The following is a 25,440-nucleotide window of genomic DNA, read 5'->3' on the forward strand; positions in this document are numbered from 1 at the left end:
TCCACCAGGCCAGTGACCCGGTGGGCTGGCAGGCTTTCTTCAGCTTCTCTTTTTTCCTGACTCTGCCTTTGAGGCTGACACCCATCGTGCTCATCACCACTGTGTCCTGCGGGGTCCACACCCTGGTGCTAGGCGTCACCATCGCCCAGCAGCAGCAGGAGCACATCCAGGGGGCCGCACTCGGCAGACAGGTAAGAGTGGGATGGGAGGAAGGGAGGTGGTGTGGAGAGACAGTATTTGGTTGTCCTGAATGCTTTTACTGGTGTGACCTCATGTAGCGAGACCTCCACTCATCAAGAAGTAGGAGGTCAGTAGAAACTGTTTCACATTTAGGATGGACTAATAGTTTTTTGATACCCAACTCTAGGAATTATCAACATTGATTTGTTTGACAAGTCATTTTATAATGACGTTTTGCCTTTATTTGATATTATGATATCAAAAGCGACAGGTAGGAAAGATGGTGAGGGAAATGACATGCTCGAAAATAATGAAATACTAAGAACGTTGCTAATGTATGGAACATATGTGCCTTATACAAGTTTACATCAGGTGTTGATTGGGTGTAATTCAATTGGCGTAACAGATATTTAATCAGCTCAGTAGTTAAAGTGAATGAATATGCAAGGAGTGCAGACTGGAAGAAGTCCACCTTTTGTCTCGCTGCACAAACCATGTGTGCATAATATAAGCATTGAATTACCGACATGGATAAGAAGATGCACATTTTGATGCAGAATGCTGTGAATTGCACAATTCATGGGCTGTTTAAAATGTTAAAAGCCCAAATATTCACAGAGCTGAGCGCGCTCGTTCATACAGACTATCGCGCCACCTAACCATTCGCCAAAATGTTTTTAATACCAGCGGTAACCGGCCAAGCGCCGGGCAAAAAACTATCTTCAAATAAAACAAAGTCACCGGAGGAGTTAAAGGAGAGTGACAGGGAGTATGAGAAGAAGAGGGAGAGAAAGTTTCAGCTTGATCGATGGAGTTGGCTTCTAGTGGTGCAGTGACGCGTCCTAAAACCCTTTTATAATCTATCGATTAGATTTATGATTATAAAATTATAAAAGTAGGGTAGACATGTGGAGATTATCCGGCTGAACAAAACGAGCATTTATCAAATAGGTTTGTTTTCCACAGACCTTATTTCCAGCTATTTTCCAAAACCCTGTGGAGAAATCCCATTTCTTTTTTGTCGAGGGATGAGCAGCTTACTTCCTGGTTTTAGGACGCGTCACTGCACCTCTCAATATGATGCCAATACAAACAAGGTCTTCTGTCGGCTCTGTACATCAATGCCGACCTATGCTGACAAGTAAGTGAAGAGTAGACAATATAAAGGTATTGGCTTTAGGGAAATGTCCCAGCAGTTTAGGATAATGAAGGTTCTAATCTATTACATATCCATTACATTTCTAACTCCTGATGACAGCAAGGCAGAAAGGACGAATGCTCCGGGCCAGTGGTTACAATGGTGGAGCCAGTGACAATACAATTCCACCGGCCCGGAGGGCCAGTGGAATTACCCTTAAAGTCTACCCCTGCTCACATACGCTCATTCATGGGGGGAAATAAAGGAGCTTAATATGATGGGAACTTCCCCATGATACAGCTAGCAAAGTGCTAAAGAGTGGTGCTGAGGTGACGTATTGTTTTAGTTTTTGAAGTTAGCATCGCAAGGGCTGCCTGGACAGAAAGCAATGGGATTTCTTTCTCCATTGGATTCCAGTATGGTGCAAAGAAACACTAATAATTACCACGTTTTGTTCAGCAGGATAATCTCCTCATATTAACACCACTTTGTGATGTTTAAAGCGTAAATGACAAACAAAATACATCATGGTCGCATGGTTGCTCATCACCACAGCTAACCTAAAGGTAGAGACACGTGTTTACCTGATAATGTTTAGTAGTTTATGTAGTCACTTGTTAGCAGTCACCCATTTTAAGACACAGAAGATACACCAGTGGAGTATTTCATGCGTATTTATGTTTTAGAACAAAACGTTAAAATATCTTATATACCTTATTTCATGTTTCTAACCACAAAGACTTTCGAAACGAGTGAACTGTAAGTGGTAAAACTCAAAGTAATTGACGGGGTTATAGGACTCATTCCCGCGCCGCCACCACTCAATGTTCTACATACTTGATTCCTGTAACAAAGGAAGCTATGGTAGGACCATGGATGTATAATGCGTTGTTGAAGTTGAGAGCCAATAGCCAATATTAGGCGGCAGTTTTGGCGCAGTGGTTAGAGTGTTGATCATCAGATCAAGGGGCGTTGGTGAACTCCAGTAAGAAACCCGCCTCGGCGTCAGGCCGTTGTGTCCTTGGGCAAGACACTCTACCCGCATTTGCTCCTGTGGGTAATGTCCACAGTATTGACATTTACATGTCTAATATGTAATATGTCATTGTGAAGCGCTTTGAGCAGCTGTAAAAGCGCTCTAATTAAAAAATGTAATCCATTATTATTATTATTATTATTATTATTATTATTATTAATAGCGCTGAATACGCGTAACGTCCATCGACATGCAACTGGCATTGCTATTAGCTGACTGACAGGCAATTTGATGACTCAGTAATGAGGGTTTTTTCTTGCTGAATTTGGCTCTTGAAACCCCTGTGGTTGAGTCATCTGATCGCTAGTTGCACATACAGTTACATTACATTACATTGCATTTAGCTGACGCTTTTATCCAAAGCGACTTACAATAAGTGCGTTCGACCAACAAAATACAAACTTAGTTAGCAGTAATACGCTCTTTAGCAACAAGTAAAAGTATCTGTCTATCACTCCATAAATATCTTGGTACTGTATATGTGTTTGTCAAACTGGGTTTATGACATTTAATGCCATTTTAATGAAAAGTCCAAATGGTACCACTGTAGTTAAAGGTGGGGTAGGTAAGTTTCAGAAACCGGCGCGAGATACACTTTTTGTTATATTCCATGGAATGCTCTCAACATCCCGATAGCAATGAATATCTTAAGTGCTTTGACAAAAAATCCAGAAAAAAATGTCATCTGTAGAAGCCGTAATACTGTAAAAAGTACAACCAATTGGATGGCCTACCTGCCTGTCAGCCTTCCATCGGGGCACACACTTATCTCGTGCCCTCATTGGTCATGTGCGCGTTCGTGTGTGTTGGAGGAGGGGCTCTATAAGGAAGTGGCAGATTTTCTCCGGTTGTGTATTTTCAAATTTAAGCGATCTCGAGCCGGTTTCTCAAACTTACCTACCCCACCTTTAAGGGCAGGAAAATACTTATTATAGCCAATGTCAAAACCAACTGTGGGTCATGTCATGCACACCCCTTCAAATAAAGTAAAGAGCTGGGGTAGGTAATTTTGGAGAAACCAGCTCGAGTGCGCTAGAATTTGAAAATACACAGCCGGGGAAAATCTGCCACTTCCTCACAGAGCCCCTCCTCCAACACACACGAACGCACACATGACCAATGAGGGCATGAGATAAGTTTGTGCACAGATGGAAGGCTGACAGGCAGGTAGGCCATCCAGTTACTTTAGCCGGGCCGGCTCAGATTATTGGTCGTGCTTTTTACAGTACTACGGCTTCCACAGATGACATTTGTTTATGGATTTTTTGTCAAAGCACTTATATATTCATTGCTATCGGGATGTTAAGAGCATTCCATGGAATATAACAAAAAGTGTATCTCGAGCCGGTTTCTCAAACTTACCCACCTTTAAATTGTATGATATCTTATCTTATAACTGTGTGGTCCTGATTATACTTACCATAATGTAACTTGAAATAGACGTTACTGAACTATGTCAACATAACTGATAGCTGAATTACCCATTTCATAAAATAGCTTGCTTATGTATTAAAAAAATTCAAATAATAAATAAAATAATCTGCAGCTACTGTGAGTACTGCTTTGTGTCTAATCTTCACAGAGTAACTTGTTAAACAGGTTGTTCCATATTTACTAGGGATGCACGATATTGTTTTTTTGAAACCGATAACGATAACTTCCTGCTTCTCAAGACCGATAACGATAATAATATAATATATATATATATTAGGGCTGTCAAGTTAACGCGTTAACAACGCGCTAACGCAAAAAAAAATTGTACGAAAAGTCAGCACACTCAGCACGGATAGTGCAACATGATTGCAGCGTCCAGGCAGCTCCCGTTCGAGCATATGCCTTGAGTTGCACATGGCTCCAACGATCCATCACACACACACACACACACACACACACACACACACACACACACACACACACACACACACCATCACACACGCACACCAACACACACACCACACACACACACACACACACACACACACACACACACACACACCATTTGTATTGTATTATTGAATGAGAGAGGTTCCAGGTTGAATTGAGGCGAATATTTGTAATGCAGAGGTTGTTGTGTTTAATATTCATTAATTGTTTGTCATTGTTCAAATGATAATAAACATTAGCATAAAGCATATGTGTCCACTCATATGTTGATAATAGTATTAAAAACTTTAAAAATATTCCTCTAAGGTGCATTTAGAACAGATAAAAAATGCGCGATTAATTTGCGATTAATCGCGATTAACTATGGACAATCATGCGATTAAATATTTGTAATCGACTGACAGCCCTAATATATATATTAAATGTACCTGTATTTTTTCCACACCTGGTGGTAAAAAAAATACTAATAGTGAGCAAATGACATGAGCATTACTACTATGAACAAATCTAACCCTGGCATTACTCTGGCAAACTTCTTGCCTTTTTCAAAAGCCGATAGTCGATAGGTAAAAGCCCCGGTGCCTTTGCAGCTGGCTTTGGATTCGCCGCTAATTTAGCAGCGCAGGCGTCTTCGTACACTTTAACACACCATCGTAGCGATGGCGATGTTTCAGGCGACTAATCAGGTTTGAAGTATTGTAGCTCGTTGCCTTTTCCCTCCTCGTGGAACTTCTGCATTGCATCTGTTAATACAAATAGCAAGCAAACTATCTAACTCTGAAACTTTGAAATAGTCCCATACTACCGACGACATGTTTGTTTACTGTCCTGGCTTCACGGCCGCACACCATTTACGTCACAGCCAGGCATGAGTTAGGGAGCGCTGGATTTGTGAAGAACTCCCCTCTTCCTAAACCACTAATACCACAGTACTGGCAAAACGGCAGGAGCCGAGTGAAAAACAAGCGGCCATCATCCCAATCCACCCACACCGCAGTATTTTTTCTTTTTTTTACCCAAAAAATATATTGTATATTTTCGGGGCTATTAATACTTTTATCGGGATGACGTCATAATTCCTAATATCGGACCGATAATTATCGGCCCGATAATGCACCACTAATATTTACGCAGTGAGACTTCACAACCTACATGCATGATTTCTTCAAATCATCTGTATAAACATTGTAATTGCATAGAGCCACATGATAGTTCTCTAAGGGTATTTACTACTAAAGCAAAAAAAGACACAAACTCCATACGATGTCCTCCATCAGAGTACAAGGTTTCTTATATACTGAAGTTGTGTCAGATGATAATGTGGTCACCCTAACGTGAGTTCCTGTAGATAACACCACTGTCCTGATGCTGCTGTGTGTCTGAAGCATGACACCTGTAATCACTTCCTGGTTTCATGCACTGTGAGGACAGTCCGCTACAGGAACACCTCAGCAAGCAGGAGCTTCAGGACCAGGCAATCTGCCAATAGATGTATAGATGTGTACTTAAATGAAGGTGAAGCTTTCATCAGGAAGTGTGGTAAAGGAAGTAATATCAAGATGATTTACAAAAGAAAAAGTTATAGTTTGTTCCAGCTTCATCTCAAATGTGTAATTCTGGCAACGGCCAAATAAAAATGTTCAAAACTAGTTGTTTTTCAGACAAAACAGCAGCAACACACACATACCAGCAAGGATTCAAGAGAAGAAGGGACCAACTATATAGTCTGTTGGTGGCTGCTTAACATAAAGTGAATCCATTTGGTCTACACATACAGATTCATAAAGGCTTTTTTATTTGTTCTTGCCAATTGAAGTAGAATTCCTCCTGCACGTGTATTTGCCCAAATTACAAGCATGGAAAACGGCAGTCAGTGTAAATGTAATTCTGTCCTTCTAGACATAACATAACATGGAAGCATTGTAGCCAGACTTCTCCAAATTGCTGTAGTGTCCTATTATACCCTCAATGTGCATGTGTTCATTAAATGATGGACCCTAACTGTTACATTATTTTTTCCAGCTACTCGCCAACATAGTGATCTATGTCTGTGCCATCACTGTGGGCGTCATGTCGTACTACATGGCTGACCGCAAGCATCGGAAGGCCTTTCTGGAGGCCAGACAGTCCCTGGAGGTCAAACTGAACCTGGAGGAGCAGAGCCAGCAGCAGGTCAGAGGTCAAACTGAGCACTCGGATGTTTCCATGTGTCAGTTTAAAAACATTTTCACTGTGGGGGGGGGGGGTTGTATATTTGTGCCCAAAGTCAGAACAGTTCTAGTATAATTTCAAAGCGTCCAGTGTTGGCTTTTATGGTATGAGCAAACAAATATTAATTATATTTAGAACAAGTCACCTCTTTTTACTCTCGCAAGGATCCTGGAGGGGGCCTGGGAGTACGCTTATCCGGTCTACATGTGTTTTGTAGACTTGGAGAAGGCGTATGACCGGGTTCCCAGGGAGTTACTGTGGGAGGTGCTGCGGGAGTATGGGGTGAGGGGGTCTCTACTCAGGGCCATCCAATCTCTGTACTCCCAAAGCGAGAGCTGTGTCCGGGTCCTCGGCAGTAAGTCGGACCCATTTCCGGTGAGGGTTGGCCTCCGCCAGGGCTGCGCTTTGTCACCAATCCTGTTTGTAATATACATGGATCGGATTTCGAGGCGTAGTCGTGGGGGGGGGGTCTGCAGTTCGGTGGACTAAGGATTGCACCACTGCTTTTTGCAGATGATGTGGTTCTAATGGCTTCATCTGTCTGCGACCTTTAGCACTCACTGGATCGGTTCGCAACCGAGTGTGAAGCGGCTGGGATGAGGATCAGCACCTCCAAATCTGAGGCCATGGTTCTCAGCAGGAAACCGATAGACTGTCCACTCCAAGTAGGGAATGAGTCCTTACCCCAAGTGAAGGAGTTCAAGTATCTCGGGGTCTTGTTCTCGAGTGAGGGAACAATGGAGCGTGAGATGGGCCGGAGAATCGGAGCAGCGGGAACGGTACTGCAGTCGCTTTACCGCACCGTTGTGACGAAAAGGGAGCTGAGCCAGAAGGCAAAGCTCTCTGTCTACCGGGCCATTTCCCTTCCTACCCTCACCTATGGTCATGAAGGATGGGTCCAGGGTTTCCGTTAGCCGGTAATTACCGGTTTTTCGCTGGTAACATTTATTAAAAACCGGTAAATTCAAAACCTGCCGGTCAAAATGTCTGGTAATAATTTGTGAGGCTCCGATCGATCGGCCGCCGGTCATTATCGGCCGATATTCACTCTTAATAGTTTGATCGGTGCTCTCTATGAAGGCGGATCAGGAGAGCTGGATCTAATCGATATGGACATAAACGCGAGTGAAGTGTAACCGGACGCGAGAGAGAGATCAGATCAGCTGCTGAGTCTGACCGAGACACGCAGCTCTGTAGGATCACCTGAAGCCCCGCCCTCTGTTTAGCGAGCTGCAGGAGCTGCTTGAGAAACTGACGGGCTGTCAGGAGAGAGAGGGAGGGAGAGGGGAAAAGAGAGGATCCGTTTCTCCCGTGTTATTATCCAAAGTTAATGTAAACTTTTGAATAATGTACGTTATTTACTACAAGTAGTTTGTTTTAATGTAATAATGATGTTGTTTGTGGAATAATGTATTGAAAAATGAATCTGAATTTTTCGATCTGTTACGATTATAAACTGAAGCAATATAAAAATGAGCCCGTGAACTGAGTTTTAAACTGAAGCATATCTGCTCATAGTCCGGTGATTACCTGCTAACGGAAACTCTGCTACACAACTCTTATTATTGAAATATGACCGGTAAGTTTCAAATTTGTCCGGTAAAATTCTGCCCGGACATTTGACCGGCGAGGAAAAAATCCTAGCGGAAACCCTGGATGGGTCATGACCAAAAGAACGAGATCGCAGAAAATGGCCCGGTAGACAGAGATGGGTTTCCTCCGCCGGGTGGCTGGTGTCTCCCTTAGGGATAAGGTGAGAAGTTCGGTCATCAGGGAGGGACTCGGAGTTGAGCCGCTCCTCCTTCGCGTCGAAAGGAGCCAGTTGAGGTGGTTCGGGCACCTAGTTAGGATGCCACCTGGGCGCCTCCCTAGGGAGGTGTTCCAGGCACGTCCAGCTGGGAAGAGACCAAGGGGTAGACCTAGGACCAGGTGGAGGGATTATATCTCTTCGCTGGCCTGGGAGCGCCTTGGGATCCCCCAGTCAGAGCTGGTTGATGTCGCCATGGAAAAGAAAGTTTGGGGCTCTCTGCTGGAACTGCTACCCCCGCGACCCGACCACGGATAAGCGGGAGAAGAAGAATGGATGGACAAGACACCGCTTTGTAAAAGGGTCAATTTATAGCCAGTTTATGTAGTCTCATAAAATATACGTAACTATTAGGGATGCACGATATTGGTTTTTTGAAACCGATACCGATAACTTCCTGCTTCTCAAGACCGATAGCGATAACCGATAATAATATAATATATATATATTAAATGTACCTGTAGTTTTTCCACACCTGGTGGTAAAAAAAAGACTAGTAGTGAGCAAATGACATGAGCATTACTACTATGAACAAAGCGAACCCTGGGGTCGTCTCTGGCAAACTTCTTGCCTTTTTCAAAAGCCTCGTCGATAGGTAAAGCCCCGGTGCCTTTGCAGCTGGCTTTGGATTCGCCGCTAGTTTAGCAGCGCAGGCGTCTTCGTACGCTTTTAACACACCATCGTAGCCATGGCGATGTTTCAGGTGACTAATCAGGTTGGAAGTATTGTAGCTCGTTGCCTTTTTCCCTCCTCGTGGAACTTCTGCATTGCATCTGTTAATACAAATAGCAAGCAAACTATCTAACTCTGAAACTTTGAAATAGTCCCATACTACCGACGACATGTTTGTTTACTGTCCTGGCTTCAAGGCCGCACACCATTTACGTCACAGCCAGGCATGAGAGGGAGCGCTGGATTTGTGAAGAACTCCCCTCTTCCTAAACCACTAATACCACAGTACTGGCAAAACGGGAGGAGCCGAGTGAAAAACAAGCGCCCCTCATCCCAATCCACCCACACCGCAGTATTTTTTTCTTTTTTTGTACCCAAAAAATATATTGCATATTATCGGGGCTATTAATACTTTTATCGGGATGACGTCATAATTCCTAATATCGGACCGATAATTATCGTGCACCACTAATAACTATGAATCATTGTAATCATTGTTTACCTACTGCCGTCAGAAAGAGTCATGTGTCCAATTTATGGTTTACAAGCTAATAACTGCACATCTACATTCTACTCAGAATGAGCTGTACTTGTTGTGTGCTAAAGTATTAGCATGCTAACATGCTAAACTAAATGTGGTTAACATTCTACCTGCTGCATGCATGTTTTGTTAGTCTTGCAATGAGGGTTAGGTAACCTGAAAATCAGCCTCAACTTGTTTATGAGTAGTGAGAATTGAATAAAAAATTTAACTAAGTATTACATCTTCATCCGGTCCTCTTTAGATTTGTTATTGGCCTATCATGCAGCTTGTGTGTGTGTCAGTTGGACGATTCTAATCACATGTTCACACAGAGGAGGTTAGGCTCCTCATTGAACCCATGCTAGTGTTGGAATGCTACTATACAGCACTCCTTGGCAGTGCCTGATCTAGTTCCAACCCATCAGGGACTTGAACTGGTGACCCTCAGGTTCCCAAGCCAAGTCTCTACAGAGTGCCCTGCTGGTTTGTTTGGGCTGGTACTCTCAACTCCCCTCCTCTCTTCACATCTGTGGCCACTGGGCATTCTCCAACACGACTATTTATGGAACAGATGGTTAGCCCCACGGAGGAGCAAGGGAGCCAGGAAGGAGCCAGAGAATGCTTATGGAGGAGAGTAAAGGAGAGAGTGGAGGTATTGTGAGAAGTGGAAAGAGACAACAAGAGAGCTGATAAAACCATGAGTGGGATAAAACTCTCAGAATACTAATGGAGAAGCCCGGGCTGCGGGGAGACAAGGGCCGCCAACCAATCAATCGGCATCCGGTGGCTGCTGGTTAACATGGCAACGGGCCTCCTGAGACGTTGTCAGCTGTAATCACAGAGCAGGCGCTCAGACGCTGGGCGCTTCTCTGCCTCTCTGCCAGTTTTGATAAGAGTATTGGAAGCTGCCCCCTCTTTCCATGTGCACCGTGTACATGGAAAGAGGTTTGTGTTCACAGGTCCAATGTGCCTGTGTGTGCGATGAACATTTTTTCTTTGTCATTTAAGTGTGTGTGGGCCTGTGTCACTGCGCAGGATCTCTGTGACACGCTGATGACAGTTTGATGCCATTCAACAAAGAGTACACTCTGTACACCTTCTGTATTCACCAGCACTCCCTGATATCACTTTATTTGTGTTTTTTTTGTACAAGGAACTGACACATGGCACCATTGCATTTGTTCTAGTCGTCACCTTTGTTTACACTGTTTGCAATAGGAGTCACACCAGAGAGTTGTCTGTGAGGACAGTTCCGAAAAAACAGCCCCTTTTTATTTCTTAGTTGAAAAGGTTCCAACCAAACTATGAACGCTACAATAATTATTTACAAATCATCATTTAAGTTGAGACAAAGGGAGGGAAAAACTACTAATTACAGTTAATAAGTAAGGTTAATGTCTACAACATGTCAGCAATGATTGCTATCGATCAAAGATTTGGGGCTTTTGCGTTCTGCTTCTCTTTCTGAGACTGACTAGCTGAACAGCCAATCAGAGTGCAGCCAAGTGCTTGGCAGCTAATTCAACAGACAACTTAACATACTAATCGAAAAGGCGCCATCAATGGTGCGGGACCGTATAAACTAGATCTACAGACACTCACTGAAGGCCCCACATTGGCCCGGTGTTACACTGATAAAAAACAGGCACGGAGTAAGAAGCCTGCTAACAATGTTGTAAGCATTGTTGACACCAGCTAAAGACCGGCCACAGTGCGTTGCTTTTTGGATGACATTATGCTGCAGTCAGGTCTGAAGTGATGCAACCAGAAACACAATTCAAAGTAAAGTTTTTCCTAAGCTGTGTATGATGTCCTCTGTCTCTGTCCTCCACAGGAGCGTCTGCTGCTCTCCATCCTTCCAAAGCACATAGCTGATGAGATGCTTCAGGACATGAAGAAGGAGCCCAGTCAGAAAGAGATGCAGCAGTTCAACACCATGTACATGTACCGACACGAGAACGTCAGGTAACGTGCATGATTGCTCAGTCTGATTGCTGTTCACCGATTCTAACCAACTTGTTCGTGGATGATCCTGTTAAGTTACTGTCGCAGCATGATATCCTCACTAATGTTCTTCCTTGTCTCCTGTCGCCCTGCAGTATTCTGTTTGCAGACATCGTGGGCTTCACTCAGCTGTCGTCGACCTGCAGCGCTCATGAGCTGGTCAAACTGCTCAACGAGCTCTTCGCTCGCTTCGACAAACTGGCTGCAGTGAGATTCATCAATTATCTCATTTACATCACGGTTACAAGAAATGCTAAATATTCAGATTTTAAATGTTTGTATCCATCTTTTTTTTTAATATTTGTGATTGTATTAAGTATCCAGCTAATGGTGATAAAGCTTCTAATATTTAACTCAAATGATCATTTTATGTACAGATTTATATATATCCAGAAACAAGTTGGGATGCTGGAAGCTGACTTTTGTTGTTGTTGCACTGCTTGTGCATTAAAAGACACCTATTATCCTCTTAAGCCCGAGGGTCCCCCCAGTGGACCCTCCCACCGTTTTTTTATGAGACTATGTCTCAGGGCTTCTTAACATTTATGAAACTATTAACGTTCCATACCCTTTTAACGGTAAGAAACTCAGCTAACTGACAATGAACCATTTTTAGCTAAAAAAACACGAGTAATACCAAGCCTTTGAATTAGCATGGAGCGAAAAAATGCTAACTAATGCTAACGGACTTTTGCACAGCACTCACGGTAGAAATGCCCTTATTACTTATCGTAACTGCACAAACAAGATATCCGATTAAAGCTGAGACTCCACAGATTCCACACATGTAATGTCATCACTGTACGACCCCGAATTCCTGGAGCTATCAGCCAGAAAAGAGAAAGTAAACAACATCCGGTTTCAAAAATATTACAATAATTACGTCTTACCTTTTTTGATTTGTGATCAAAAGTTGTGTTCAACGGAATAAAAACGCCGCTCAAGGTTAATCCAATGTCTTTGTGTCACGTAGAAATTGTTACTGATAATCCATCATCATATTTATGGCAATATACTGGGTATAAAGTTTTGCCGTCCAGGCTTGTACTTTCAGATATGCTTCGTTTGCTTCTCTATTACGTCCGCAATGGTAATGTTTACGTGGATTTGGGAACTGCCCATCGATTCTATTGGATGTAATGGTTAAGAAAAAGGTGTAAATCACCCAAATCGACCAATGGGTTCCAGAGATATGGTCCTGCGTAAAGTATAAAGAATGCCAGCCAGCGTAAGCACTCTACGCAGCAGACTTTACTTATTGTTTACTACGTAAGGAAGCAGGAATTGCAGCAGACCCGCACGGAGCACAGAGCGGACAGCAGATAACGGAATTGCAGTTTTATTGCTTATAGATTATCAGAACATTTCAAAGGGGACACAGTCACATTGGATATTAACCTATGGATTAACTAAATCATCGGTTTTATCGTTTTAATGCCATTGAAGACCAGTTTAGACCAGACAAAGGGGAAGGTAAGCCATGTTAGCCTAGCGCATGTTAGTACCTAGCGCCACTTGTTTTGATGTACGTTTTTGTTGATAACGTCGCGAGTTTGTATCTTTCAGTGTTGAGGTGGGCACCGTTAGATTCTGTGTCTTTACGATCATAAACAATGTGTTGGATGTGCAGCTAGGATAAGTAATAAGGGAGCTAGGAGTGATTTTCGGTGCAGTAATAGGTTAGCATTTTTCGCTCGGGCTAATTCAGAGGCTCACTGTTAGCATTGTGTGTTTTTTTTTTAAAACAAAAATGAAAAAGGTCAGTTAAATTATTTTTTTCCCGTTATATGGATATAAAATATTCATAGTTTATTAAATATTAAGGTTTCTTAGACGCGAATGACACGATTTCGGGTCCGTGGGGCCTAAGAGGATAACAGAGTATGTTTTTCATTTATTTTTTCACAACAGTTGTATTTGGATGGAATGAATACCTATAGTGATAATTCAAAGTAATAAAATGATTTTTACAGTGAAAAAGTTCAAATGGAACTGATGGTTCCCAAATTACCCAGAGGTGAGTCCGCCTGGACTTTATTTTTCTAAACCTCTCTAAAAAGGTCAAATTTCACTTGTTTTGCATCAATCTTGATACAGGGTACTTATTATATGTTATAGTTTGGATTCCTAAAGCTTTTAGTCTACTAACCCATCATTCAAGGGTGGTTTTCACTATAAATAGTAATTTTTTTTTAGGCGGACATTAGAATTTACATGTTTTTACTATGTTTCATCTGAATTTACTTTAAAATAAAAACATCTATATTGATTCTGACACTTCTACATCCAACTCACAGATGTAACCTTGCTTTGAGAGAAAAGATTATTAATTTACCCCTTTTAGAAGTGAAGATATAGTCTTTGTTGTGTTAGTGGCATTTTCGAGCCTGAAACCTGAAAAACAGGCTCAGGGCTTAAGAGGTTATGAGTCCGATGCAGGGAGTGATAGGTTTACAAATGAATGAAGCAGAACTAGTTCTGTACGGTATACGATCTGCCAAAGTCATGTCGATCACATGGACTAGATTTGTGCATCCTCAAAAACAATCCAAAAAGGAAAGGTCACTCATTCATTTGTAACGATACACGCTGAAAAAAAAGATTGCGGGTGTATTTACCCCTGCATTGGAAACATGTTGGCTCCATCTCTCTCTTCTTATCTTATCTTGTCTACCCGTCAGAAATATCACCAGCTGAGGATCAAGATACTGGGAGACTGCTACTACTGTATCTGTGGGCTGCCTGACTACAGGGAGGACCACGCTGCATGCTCCATCATGATGGGGCTGGCCATGGTGGAGGCCATCTCGTGAGTACAGGGGAGAGGAGAGGGACTCTGTTCCAACAGTCTGATGGGATGGGTGGTCAACAGTTTGGAATCCACCACTGATAGACTGATGCTTTCTGTGGAGCACACAATGATAATTAAGCTGAAATAGATTACAATTTCATTTACTTTTGTTGCTCTTCATGAGATATCTTGGAGACTTTGTTGAGAATGTATTGTAAAATGGACAGACGCTAGTTGTGGTTTTGTTTATTCTGGCTGTTTTTCTTAAACCATCCACAGGTACGTCAGAGAGAAAACTCAGACAGATGTTGACATGCGAGTGGGAGTGCACAGTGGGACCGTCCTGGGGGGGGTTTTGGGACAGAAACGCTGGCAGTACGACGTCTGGTCCACGGACGTCACTGTGGCAAACAAAATGGAGGCTGGAGGGATACCAGGGTGAGAACTCTATTTAGCACATGTCTTGTGATCAGGTGTTTCAAATAAAAGCACTTATATCCACAAAAATGTCATATAACATTTTCAAAGTGATGTCTATGTTGCTTTCAGTCCATTATCATTAGTTTAGCATAAGCATTAGCACTAGCAACATTCACAATGTTCTCCAGCTAGTCTCTGACTGAGTCTCATGTAAGACGCGAACAGTGGATTCATCAGAAAATAGATGCTGCTGCTGGAGTCGTCGGTCATAACGTAGTATATCGTAGTTTTTTTTCTAAGGAAAGAAGAAAGCACACTGCAGCAACCAGACCTTTCCACTCAGTGTTCTTCCGTAACAGGTGACTGGGTTATTAAGTACATTTACATCAAATGCAAATGTGTCTTTGGCACTTGCAAATAAAACTACTCTCACCGTACAGAGCACAATGTGCAGTTCACACAGAAGAAACTAACATTTGCATCCTAAGGTCAAAAAGTGGCCGTCATAAAGAAAATGCTAATTGGATTATTCTTTGACTGCCATGTAGTCCATAAGAAAATCCTGACTGATCAAGATACTCATCAATATCATCATTTCTAAGCGTTTGACCAATCACAACAGAGCTGGCCAGCTAACCGATCAGAGCAGACTGGGCTCTGGTTTCAGACAGAGGGTAAAAAGAGCAGTATGAGAAAAATAGTCCCAGTCACAGTAGAGGCACACAATACTAATATGAACATGACATGTAGCAGAATATTTCCTCTTTAAGGGCTTTTGACCAAATTCAAACAGCAGCATTATACCACCATTTTTAAATTATTAGAAAATAACGATGCTATTATAATTTTACAGAAGCAGTTAACGCAATGATGTTTCAATCTCTAACCCCCCCCCCCCCCCTGTGTGTGTGTGTGTTGGCCAGGCGCGTCCACATCTCTCAGAGCACCATGGAGTGTCTTCATGGCGAGTTCGACACAGAGCCAGGAAACGGAGGAGACCGCTGCGACTACCTGAAGGAGCGCGGCATCGAGACCTACCTGGTGGTTGTCCCTAAAGTACCTGTAGGGAAGAACGGCATCAACGGTGTAGTGAGTCCAAGCTCCACACACCCACACTGCAAATATTTGGATATTGGGGCGGTGGTGGCGAAGTCGATAGGGACTTGGCTTGGCAATTGGAAGGTCACCAGTTCAAGTCCCGGCAAGACCAAGTGCTACCGAGGTGTCCCTGAGCAAGGCACCGTTCCCTACACTGCTCCCCGGGCGCTGTTCCAAATGGCTGCCCACTGCTCCTAACACTAGGATGGGTCAAATGCAGAGAAACAATTTCCCCACGGGGATTAATAAAGTATATCAAAATCAAAAAAAATATTGAAATGTTGGCCTCATATTCAGCCAGCAGAGGCACAGGGACATTCATTATACAGGATGCAACATGTGAAATCACATTTAACTGTTAAACGTACTCAAAGCTGGATTTAAATGTCCTTTACATTGATGCAAATAAGGAAGATAAGTTAAAGTACTTTGTGTAGCAATGTGCTCTGTGTTTGCTTGTTTACATTAGAAGCTGTCTGTAACCTCGTCCAATGGAAACTCCCCGCTGTTGATTAACACCACAGAGTGTAACGGCAGCGTTAACACCGCCTGCACCACCCCCGAGGAACCAGAGGAACTGGACACGAGGGTAAACACAACGTCACTTCTTCAATTACAGACAGAACGACATTAATATTAGTTGGTTGTTCCCAAAGAAGTCAAATGTTGTCTTGTCATTATAATAAATACTCGTTTGTTATAGGGTCACTAAAGCTTTTGCATAGAGTCTGACTTCACTTTTTGATGAACGTTGATACATGAATGGGTGCCATTCTCCATTTGCACACGGTCCTGGCTAATGTTAGCATATTTCTGTTTAGCTGCACCATATTCACCATATCTGTAAAGTCATAGTGATTACAGTCAATATCCCGTGGGCAGATTACCACGAGGTGTGCCGATCATATTGATTACATGAGACGATGACACCATCTTGTGTTCAGAGTTGGAAGAAGTACTCAGATAAGTAAAAGTGTAGAAATACTCTGTTACAGGTAAAAGTGTGGTATTCAAAATTATACTTAAATTAAAGTACAACAGTATCGGCGTCAAAATATACTTAAAGTACCAAAACTGAAAGTATTTATTGTAGATAATGAAACATTTTCGGATTATAATTAGTGGTCCATTCGTGTGTTCATCATTTTTATTTTGCAGCTGGTAACGGTGAAGCTAACTTTAAAAAAGGTATAATAATGCATAAGCGTGCATTAGTCTTTTGTATTAGTCATTTGAACATGCAAAATGACTAGTCGGTAATCATGTCATTTCGTCAGAGTACAATATTTGCTTCCAAATGGTAGCATCGCAAAAGTAGGAAGTAGCATAAAATACTCGATAATGTAAATTCCTTCCGGGGACTTCAGGTGGTCAACCCGTCGTTCCCGAACCCCCGGAGGAGGCTGCGGCTGCGGGACCTGGCAGAGAGGGTGATCGACGCTCAGGAGAACGAGCAGGAGCTCAACAAGCTGCTGAACGAGGCTCTGCTGGAGAGAGAGACCGTGCAGGCGTGAGTATCCTGTCGTCACACTGTGTCAGTGTCCCTGTGACTGCTGTTCACACCGTAGGAACCCCAACACATCTCTGTCCAATCAGGCGCTTTATAAGAATGACCAGACAATGACACATGTTGTTCTTTGTTTGAATTACTTGTTGCTAAGGACCCATTTCTGTTGGTATGCAAAGTGAAGTTTGATAGCTGTGTGGACGCAATGCGTGTTGAGTGAAGTAGACTGCATCAGTGCTCCGTGGTGTGAACCATTTTGGGGCCCGAGACGACCCAGAAGTGCAACATGTGTGATGCTATACCAATATCTGACCTTTGATCTAATGCCGAGGCTCTTGTGTTCAGCCTGAAGGGGAAGCACACCAACAGGCTCTCCCTGAGGTTCGTAGATCCGGAGCTGGAGACACGTTACTCCGTGGAGAAGGAGAAGCAGAGCGGAGCGGCCTTCTGCTGCTCCTGTGTGGTGCTGCTCTTCACCGCGGCCATGGAGGCCCTCATAGACCCCTGGTCAGTTCACACACTCTCACAATGTGGCCCTCATAGACCCCTGGTCAGTTCACACACTCTCACAATGTGGCCCTCATAGACCCCTGGTCAGTTCACACACTCTCACAATGTGGCCCTCATAGACCCCTGGTCAGTTCACACCCTCTCACAATGTGGCCCTCATACTCAATGTTAGACATCTTTCTGAAAAGCTAAATGAACCGTACCTTCGCTCTCTCTCTTGGGAGCACCAGAGATACTTCTGAGATGTTTCAAGAGGTGTCTGTGTGTTTGAAACAGGCTCATCGCAAACTACATCACCTTTGCAGTGGGAGAGGTGCTGCTGCTCATCCTGACCGTCTGCTCTCTGGCAGCCATCTTCCCCAGAGTGAGTGACAACGCAACCTTCAGACTGTCTTCGCCACAGTGGCAGTAAACGGGCAGCAGCTGTCGTGACTTCCTGCTGTGTCAGGAGCATCGTCTGATGGAGAGCATAGCTTGGGGTTATGTTATGGGAACTGCACGATATATTCCGTTTGTTTTAAAGTGGGAACATTGGTGTCAATGTCCTGTTAATTCTGGAGCTGCAGTCAGTAGGAAAGTAGTGAGGCGCTTCGATCGAAGGTCCAACATACATCCAGCAGCATCTGACCTAGTGATGAACACGTGTCGGCAAACCTTTCAAATGTGTCTGGAGCCGCAAAACATTCAATTCAATTTTTATATATAGTTCTACTATACGTACAAAACCTATAGTTTGTTAATTAAAGTATAGAACTGTTATTACACTGGCATATGTAGGCCTACTTTGAATGAAAGTATGCCATTCAATATCAATATATTAGAAATGTCCTCATTTTGTTTTCATTTGACCGTCTTTCCCGACATGTAATCATAATAATAATATATTTAATTTATATAGCGCTTCTCATCTGCCAAGACAAATCTCGAAGTGCTTCACAACAAGGGATACTGATACACTTTGAGAGATTAAACAAATAATTGTAATAATAAAAAATAAAATATAAAATAGAGTACAAAAATAAAATAAAATGTCTATTATCTCTGAACAAGTTCACTTTTTCTCGCTCCTCAGCTTTCTGCAGCAGCTCCTAAATCCATCATTTTCTATTTGTTGTTATTTATAGAAATGTACATTTAGTGTACAAAAGGCAGGGGTCAGAAACTCATCGCTGTAGTAGGATGTGATTCCGCTTGTATTTATTTCACCTATAACTGCAATAAGACATGTTCTTAAATATAGTCCAGTGTTTTAATGCACAGCTGTTTTGATCGTACAACACATGGGCTAGCATCACAGTAAGATCAATGTCCTCATCGCTCTAAGAGGAAGCAAAGCAAATTGGTACATTTCCCTTTTCCACATTTGGAACGGACGTGAAGTGCTTTTGAAACTTCGTCATGGAAATACCGATGCATTGATTTCAGGAGGCGGCCGGTATCGAGTGCTGCTGTCAGCGCAGGTCATTCAGCGAGACAGGCATCACGCGGACAACGCGGAGCCATTGTGAAGAAGGCCCGGGGCTCTTCAGTGTTTATCAAATACCACACTGCCATCACGCCACCGTGCACTGTCCGTTAACAGTGGTCAAGAATCAATGGCTCACTTGACTTTTAGTGGTCCAAAGGCTAGAAAGTGCTCTAAAAAAGTATATTCACCATTTAAATATCAAACCCCTGACCTTTGTATCAGTGGGGGTCCGGGGCCTCGTTCATGAGGCCAGCGGCTGACCGGAAGAATCTGTTCTTGTGGCGAGAAGTGTTCCTGATGAAGTGGGAGTGAGAAACAGAGCTTGAATCCCATCCCTGTAAAGCTTGGGAATGGAGTGCAGCTTTAGAATGGAATGACTTGGCACGAGATGAACTGCAGCGTGAGAGAAACTGTGTGCTGATTCATTCTTTATTGGAATGCCGTTGGTTTCAGGTCTTTCCAAAGAAGCTGGTGTCTTTCTCCACCTGGATTGACCACACCCGCTGGGCTCGGAACACCTGGGCCATGGCGGCCATCTTCATCCTCACTATGGCCGACATCATGGACATGGTGAGCCGCTCTCTGCTGCTGTCTTTTTGACGTTAGTGAGCTTTACCCGTGCAGTTTGAGAAATGATCTTAACTCGTGACTTTCTGTCTCTCCTCGGTCCAGCTGAGTTGCCTGCCTCCAGCTGCAGACTCGGGCAGTACCACGGCGCCCCCCCCCTCCTCCTCCTCCCTCTCAGGCCCGGGCGGTTGCCTGTACAACCCCAAATACTACAGCTACATCGCCGTGCTGGCGCTGATGGCCACCACCATGCTGGTTCAGGTCAGCCACATGGTGAAGCTCACGCTGATGCTGCTCATCACGGGGGCCACGGGCATCGTCAACATCTACAGCTGGAGGGACATCTTCGACCGCTACGACATGGCCCGCTTCCAGGACTACAGGTGAGGCCGAGCCAGATCTGTGGAGCACTTCCTCACACACCAAGTGTCTCTGTAGACTCAAACGTAGCCTCGGCACCACTTCTTCACATGTTATGCTCATTCTTCGGTTTCACACTTGTATTTCTACACTGTCACGTGTTTCCTAGTTTGAGTGTTCAAAAAGCTCTTTATTCTTCTCGTACTGATTGGTTAGCTGGCCGGGCTGTTGTGGTTTTTCAACCGCTTAGGCATGTTCTGCCCCTTATCGTATCAAGTCCAATGTGTTGGAGCGCTAGCCAATAGATAGAATAGGTCACACAAGTGTTACATGGTGATGTCATGAGGAAGTAAACAAAGGAGTCCAACGGAGGCGTTCAGGCAGGAGGGAGTGTGTGGGAGAGAAACTCCCTCAAATACCTATTTAACACGACAGGGAAGGACAAAGCACGATATGCGCTATTAAAATATTGTTGAAAGCTCAAAACGTGCAAGTTTGTTGGTCTTGGTTGTTTCCTTTAAATGTTGCGGCCATCGTTGTGGGACAGCATTTCCTCCTTACCTTTCATAAAGTGAATATGATAATGGAGGAAGCGTCGAAGCCCCTTTCCGATCATCTACGAAATTAAATGTGAACGGCTCTTATCGGGCGGCCACTCGGCTATATCCGGGTCCTAACCACCAATACCTTTGAACCAGGGTTTCCGTTAGCCGGTAATTACCGGTTTTTAGCTGGTAACATTTATTAAAAACCGGTAAATTCAAAACCTGCCGGTCAAAATGTCTGGTAATAATTAGGGAGGCTCCGATCGATCGGCCGCCGGTCATTATCGGCCGATATTCACTCTTAATAGTTTGATCGGTGCTCTCTATGAAGGCCGATCAGGAGAGCTGGATCTGATCGATATGGACATAAACGCGAGTGAAGTTTAACCGGACGCGAGAGAGAGATCAGATCAGCTGCTGAGTCTGACCGAGACACGCAGCTCTGCAGGATCACCTGAAGCCCCGCCCTCTGTTTAGCGGGCTGCAGGAGCTGCATGAGAAACTGACGTGCTGTCAGGAGAGAGAGGGAGGGAGAGGATCCGTTTCTCCCGTGTTATTATTCAAAGTTGATGTAAACTTCTGAATAATGTACGTTATCTACTACAAGTAGTTTGTTTGAATGTAATAATTATGTTGTTTGTTGTTTGTTGAATCATTTATTGAAAAATGAATCTGAATTTTTCGATCTGTTACAATTATAAACTGAAGCAATATAAAAATGAGCCCGTGAACTGAGTTTTAAACTGAAGCATATCTGCTCATAGTCCGGTAATTACCTGCTAACGGAAACTCTGCTACACAACTCTTATTATTATTGAAATATGACCGGTAAGTTTCAAATTAGTCCGGTAAAATAAATTCTGCCCGGACATTTGACCGGCGAGAAAAAATCCTAGCGGAAACCCTGCTTTGAACCACAACCTAGCCATCTACTGAAGCAACTCACCCGGGTGCATGCTCGAGTATCGGGGTCGTGTGTGTCATCATACTTCCACTGACTGCATGTTAAAGATAATGTTGGGCTCATCTAACAGCTGGTATTACAGGAGAAATGTAATTGTTAATGTTTCTTCTTTGCAGCACATACCTGGTGCCCTCCAAGTTCACTATGACAATCATGATCTTCATTATGATGGTCAGCTTCTATTACTTCTCCAGACATGTAAGTACACTTCTATCCATGCCTCTACAGAATATCCCAGAACACAGAACTCAAAAGTAACAAGTCTAGCAAAGTGGTGCTGGTGTTACTACCGAACACAATAGTCTCGCTGTGTCCTCGGAGCGCTGCTGTTGTGTGATGGAGAGAAGGTTTTTTGAAAGGATGCTGAATAGTCTTGTGTTTTCTAAAGTCGCAGGACACTTGATTTGGACCTATTGCTGTTGGAATGCTGTGATGTGCTGGGCTAAGCGTTTAACATCGTCTCCCACAATGCATTTCATTACTAATGAAAGTCTTATATTTGATATCTTATTCACAATTGAGACAAGAATGTATATGAACCTGAAGTAATGCACGTTGTGTGCAAACTAATGATGATGAACACAATATTCAAACCTTCTAAATAGGAGTGGGAGAATGCCACACATCCTCTTTACCCCACTTCACCACAACTCATCGTCCTTTACTTTAAACCATCATTGTACTAATGCTATTGTTCAGAATCAAACTATGGTAGAAATGTTGTTTTGATAAATAGCTCCCTGACATTGAGTCACTGACAGATCCAAAGATGATTCGTCGTCGTTAAGCGACAGACGGTTACACGTTTGGCATTAGCACGGCGATGTGAGGGTATCGAGTAGCAACAAGAGCGCAGGAGTCATATCTGTTCACGTGTCCTGGTCGAACGCAGACTCAGTGCCTCTTGCTGCCTGCAGGTGGAGAAGCTGGCCCGCACCCTGTTCCTGTGGAAGATAGAGGTCCACGAGCAGAAGGAGAAGGTGTATGAGATGAGGCGCTGGAACGAAGCGCTGGTGACCAACATGCTGCCGGAGCATGTGGCGCGGCACTTCCTGGGCTCCAAGAAAAGGGACGAGGTAAGGCCCTCCTTGCTGTTCAACATTTCATCAACGTTCAAGTGTGCTCCTCAAACTCTGACGTCTTACTCAACACACTCCGCCCGCCTCTTCCCAGGAGCTGTACAGCCAGTCCTACGATGAGATCGGAGTCATGTTTGCCTCCATCCCTAACTTCTCCGACTTCTACACGGAAGAGAGCATCAACAACGGAGGGATCGAATGCTTACGCTTCCTCAATGAGATAATCTCAGACTTTGACAGTGTAAGCTGGATTCTTCCCTCTGCTGTGTGTTGTGAATATCAGTGTGGGCACTGAAGTAACCCACGGCAACATGACACATTCTACACTTACATCGATGTCAAAGTCATACACGAGTACAAGTGATTTAGAGCTATTTTAGAGCTGGTGACAGAAAATGGTAGATATCTTTTGAAGTGGATGGAGATCGAGTCCCCGCGGTTCCACTTTCACTTCCGTTTAATCTTAGATTCAGGTTCAGGTTGTTTATTTGTTACCGTAGGTAGATTTGGTTTGTAGTTTAAAGATGAGGGATCCATTGTCTGACACAGACGACACGCACATCTTTAAAAAAGTACCCCAAAGATAAAAACCACAAATGGGTAAATAAATACATAAATAGCCATTGCTTCCATAGCCTCTGTGTGTCGCCGTTACAACTTTTTCATATGAACGACGGCTGCTGGAACAAAGCTGTTGATATGCCGCTTTGTTCCACGTCTTTGGACTATTAACCTCCGGCCCCAAGAAATCTGAAATTCACTGTGCGAATGGTGGGAGTCGTTGAATAGCCTCAGTCTGCGAGAGAACTTAACTTCTGACACACTGTTTCTGATCTAGACAGGTGACCTACTGTAACCATGACACTAACACACACAAAACGGCAGAATGGACTCAATAAAATCCCCATGAAACAAGTCCAGTGTGACCAAACTAACGCCCCTTTTTGCACACAGCTTTTACAGTTTGCTTTATAAGTTAAGTTTTACGTCAATTACTGTCCTGAGATTTGAGTAGGTTTGCACACATCCCACTGTACGGTACCTTGATGGATACGACTTCATGTATGTGCCGGTGATGTGTTGTACAGTCAGTTACCGTGTCTTTGGTTTGACATGTTCAGTCGTATGTTGGACTTCTCACACCACCTGACAAAGTCGGCAATGTCCATGCCATGGCTGGTCTCATACTAACGATACCAGAGTCGCCTGCATACTTTACAAATCTTCCCCTTGTATCCATGGCAGCTTCTGGATGAGCCTCAGTTCCGCTGCATCACAAAGATAAAGACCATCGGCAGCACCTACATGGCCGCCTCAGGAGTCACCCCAGACGTCAGCAACGGCTACAGCTGCATGAAGGTCAGACTGTTCACCTGACTCTGCAGTGTGTGTCTGCTCTCACTAAAGAACATCTCAGTTGTGTTTCAGCCGTCCTGATGCAGCTGGTGTTGAGCTGCGTTCGTGTGTGTGTGTGTGTGTGTGTGTGTGTGTGTGTGTGTGTGTGCAGAAGGAGGAGCAGTCTGACAGAGAGCGCTGGCAGCACCTGGCAGACCTGGCAGACTTCGCTCTGGCCATGAAGGTCACACTCATGAACATCAACTACCAATCATTCAACAACTTCATGCTACGCATCGGTACGTGTGTGAGAGTCTGTGTGTGTGTAACAGCCATGCAGCTTGCAATAATGGCAGCACTGATCAAGTTTTCCTGTCGCTCTTGAAGTTCACATAAACAGTCTTTAAACACTGCCAGAGCCCATACTGTGTTCCCTTTAGTGTTTACTTCCTGTCTGTTTTATCCTATACATCCATGGTTTTATTCTGCTGTTCCCGTTAGTGTTTACTTCCTGTCTGTCTTCTTCTGCTGTTCCCGTTAGTGTTTACTTCCTGCCTGTCTTCTTCTGCTGTTCCCGTTAGTGTTTACTTCCTGTCTGTTTTATCCTATACATCCATGGTTTTATTCTGCTGTTCCCGTTAGTGTTTACTTCCTGTCTGTCTTCTTCTGCTGTTCCCGTTAGTGTTTACTTCCTGTCTGTTTTATCCTATACATCCATGGTTTTATTCTGCTGTTCCCGTTAGTGTTTACTTCCTGTCTGTCTTCTTCTGCTGTTCCCGTTAGTGTTTACTTCCTGTCTGTTTTATCCAATACATCCATGGTTTTATTCTGCTGTTCCCGTTAGTGTTTACTTCCTGTCTGTCTTCTTCTGCTGTTCCCGTTAGTGTTTACTTCCTGTCTGTTTTATCCTATACATCCATGGTTTTATTCTGCTGTTCCCCGTTAGTGTTTACTTCCTGTCTGTCTTCTTCTGCTGTTCCCGTTAGTGTTTACTTCCTGTCTGTCTTCTTCTGTTGTTCCCGTTAGTGTTTACTTCCTGTCTGTCTTCTTCTGTTGTTCCCGTTAGTGATTACTTCCTGTCTGTCTTCTTCTGTTGTTCCCGTTAGTGTTTACTTCCTGTCTGTCTTTTTCTGTTGTTCCCGTTAGTGATTACTTCCGGTCTGTCTTCTTCTGTTGTTCCCGTTAGTGTTTACTTCCTGTCTGTCTTCTTCTGCTGTTCCCGTTAGTGTTTACTTCCTGTCTGTCTTCTTCTGTTGTTCCCGTTAGTGTTTACTTGCTGTCTGTCTTCTTCTGTTGTTCCCGTTAGTGTTTACTTCCTGTCTGCCTTCTTCTGCTGTTCCC

At 43.6% G+C, this 25,440-nt stretch overlaps 1 protein-coding gene across 1 annotated transcript in view; it reads left to right on the forward strand.

The window, feature by feature from the left end:
- The first annotated feature begins 6 nt into the window (after positions 1 to 6).
- The window catches only part of adcy3a (adenylate cyclase 3a), a 32,000-nt gene continuing 6,566 nt past the window's right edge, over positions 7 to 25,440 (forward strand). Inside the window, exons 1-18 of the mRNA XM_034102618.2 lie at positions 7 to 191; positions 6,261 to 6,410; positions 11,286 to 11,416; positions 11,551 to 11,662; positions 14,137 to 14,264; positions 14,526 to 14,684; positions 15,590 to 15,755; positions 16,234 to 16,353; positions 17,132 to 17,274; positions 17,617 to 17,778; positions 18,058 to 18,145; positions 19,703 to 19,819; positions 19,922 to 20,199; positions 21,802 to 21,883; positions 22,603 to 22,761; positions 22,859 to 23,005; positions 24,010 to 24,123; positions 24,272 to 24,398. Coding sequence (XP_033958509.2) covers positions 6,309 to 6,410; positions 11,286 to 11,416; positions 11,551 to 11,662; positions 14,137 to 14,264; positions 14,526 to 14,684; positions 15,590 to 15,755; positions 16,234 to 16,353; positions 17,132 to 17,274; positions 17,617 to 17,778; positions 18,058 to 18,145; positions 19,703 to 19,819; positions 19,922 to 20,199; positions 21,802 to 21,883; positions 22,603 to 22,761; positions 22,859 to 23,005; positions 24,010 to 24,123; positions 24,272 to 24,398 — 2,335 coding nt within the window. The 5' untranslated portion in view covers positions 7 to 191; positions 6,261 to 6,308. The remainder of the gene's footprint in view (positions 192 to 6,260; positions 6,411 to 11,285; positions 11,417 to 11,550; positions 11,663 to 14,136; positions 14,265 to 14,525; positions 14,685 to 15,589; positions 15,756 to 16,233; positions 16,354 to 17,131; positions 17,275 to 17,616; positions 17,779 to 18,057; positions 18,146 to 19,702; positions 19,820 to 19,921; positions 20,200 to 21,801; positions 21,884 to 22,602; positions 22,762 to 22,858; positions 23,006 to 24,009; positions 24,124 to 24,271; positions 24,399 to 25,440) is intronic.

This window comes from Pseudochaenichthys georgianus, chromosome 16 (assembly GCF_902827115.2).
Source record: "Pseudochaenichthys georgianus chromosome 16, fPseGeo1.2, whole genome shotgun sequence".
Taxonomy (NCBI): Eukaryota; Metazoa; Chordata; class Actinopteri; order Perciformes; family Channichthyidae; genus Pseudochaenichthys; species Pseudochaenichthys georgianus.